General features: G+C 46.0%; 1 protein-coding gene across 1 annotated transcript in view; it reads left to right on the top strand.

Moving 5' to 3' along the window:
- Nucleotides 1-1,322, top strand: part of LOC101979263 (zinc finger protein 20-like) — an 8,421-nt gene that overhangs the window by 4,509 nt on the left and 2,590 nt on the right. Inside the window, exons 2-3 of the mRNA XM_026777740.1 lie at nucleotides 216-342; nucleotides 773-833. Coding sequence (XP_026633541.1) covers nucleotides 216-342; nucleotides 773-833 — 188 coding nt within the window. The remainder of the gene's footprint in view (nucleotides 1-215; nucleotides 343-772; nucleotides 834-1,322) is intronic.

Genomic DNA, 1,322 nt, shown 5'->3' on the forward strand with positions numbered 1-1,322 from the left:
GGAGGAGTCCAGGGCTGCTCCTTCCTCATCCCTCAGTGTAGCCAGAGGACCGGGCAGAGCTGCAGCTCATCCTGGGCCCTGGCCCACTAGGAGGAGTCCAGAGCTGCTCCTACCTCATCCCTCACTGCTTGCATTACAACTTCCATCTCATGGAAGAGTGTGGATCCCACGGTGTCGAGTGAACCTTTTGTCAATCAAGTGTGTGCAATGTTTAGGCCTCAGTGAGTGTTGAGGACGTGGCTGTGCACTTCACCCAGGAAGAGTGGGCTTTGCTGGATCCTTCCCAGAAGAGTCTGTACAGAGATGTGATGCTGGAGACCTGCAGGAACCTCGCTGCCATAGGTAAGGATAACATCTTACCTTCACTCTGTAAACTAGGGAGCAAGTGTCTATTGGTGTCGATGCTCTTCTGGGATTTGGACTATTGAAAAGCAGATTATGTTCAATATATCAGACAGGGTTTCCATGTAAGAAACTAACTTTTGGGAGCTGGAGAAATAGCTCAGTGGTTAAGAGCATTGCCTGTTCTTCCAGAGGTCCTGAGTTCAACTCCCAGCAACCACATGGTGGCTCACAACCATCTGTAATGAGGTCTGGTGCCCTCTTCTGGCCTGCAGGCATACAAGCAGACAGAATACTGCATACTAAATAAATAAATAGTTTTTTAAAAAAGAGTAAATGGTGTTGGTTGGAAAATTAAGACTTTAAAAAAAAGAAACTAACTTTTTAGTCATTTCTAATTTATCCTAAATCTTCTGATACTTCCTTTTAGGATACAAATGGAAAGACCAGAACATTGACGACCATCATAAAAATCCTGGGAGAACTCTAAGGTAATGTGTGCGCAGAGGGTCTCTTTTAAAGGGATGAAAATTGACTGAAAGGGGACAGGCTTTCTCTGCCCCTGATCTCCTCCTAGCTGCTAGTATGTTAATTTTTCTGGCTCTGGTTTGGCATGATGTGGATGGTCTGCCCATCCTCTTCATAACAAATTTGCTTTCTTACCCCTGGAGATCTTGAGCAGTTCTGTGAATTGCTGCTTATAGGACACAAAGTCCCATGTCTCTGATCAGGTCCCACATGAGCTTGGTGTGTTTGGAGCCAACTGGACCTCAGCTTGCTCATGTCTTTAATCACTTTGTGACCCAGGCCACTGAGTCCTGAGTAGCTTGGGTTCAGGAACCTTGGCTAGGGGTGGCAAAGGGACAAAGAAAGAACAGACACAGATATAATGAAGCTAAAATCAGATGGGATTCTCTCTCTCTCTCTCTCTCTCTCTCTCTCTCTCTCTCTCTTTCTCGGATTTGGTGGGGGGTATTGGT

The sequence above is a fragment of the Microtus ochrogaster genome, unplaced genomic scaffold (assembly GCF_000317375.1).
Source record: "Microtus ochrogaster isolate Prairie Vole_2 unplaced genomic scaffold, MicOch1.0 UNK81, whole genome shotgun sequence".
In the NCBI taxonomy this organism is placed as follows: Eukaryota; Metazoa; Chordata; class Mammalia; order Rodentia; family Cricetidae; genus Microtus; species Microtus ochrogaster.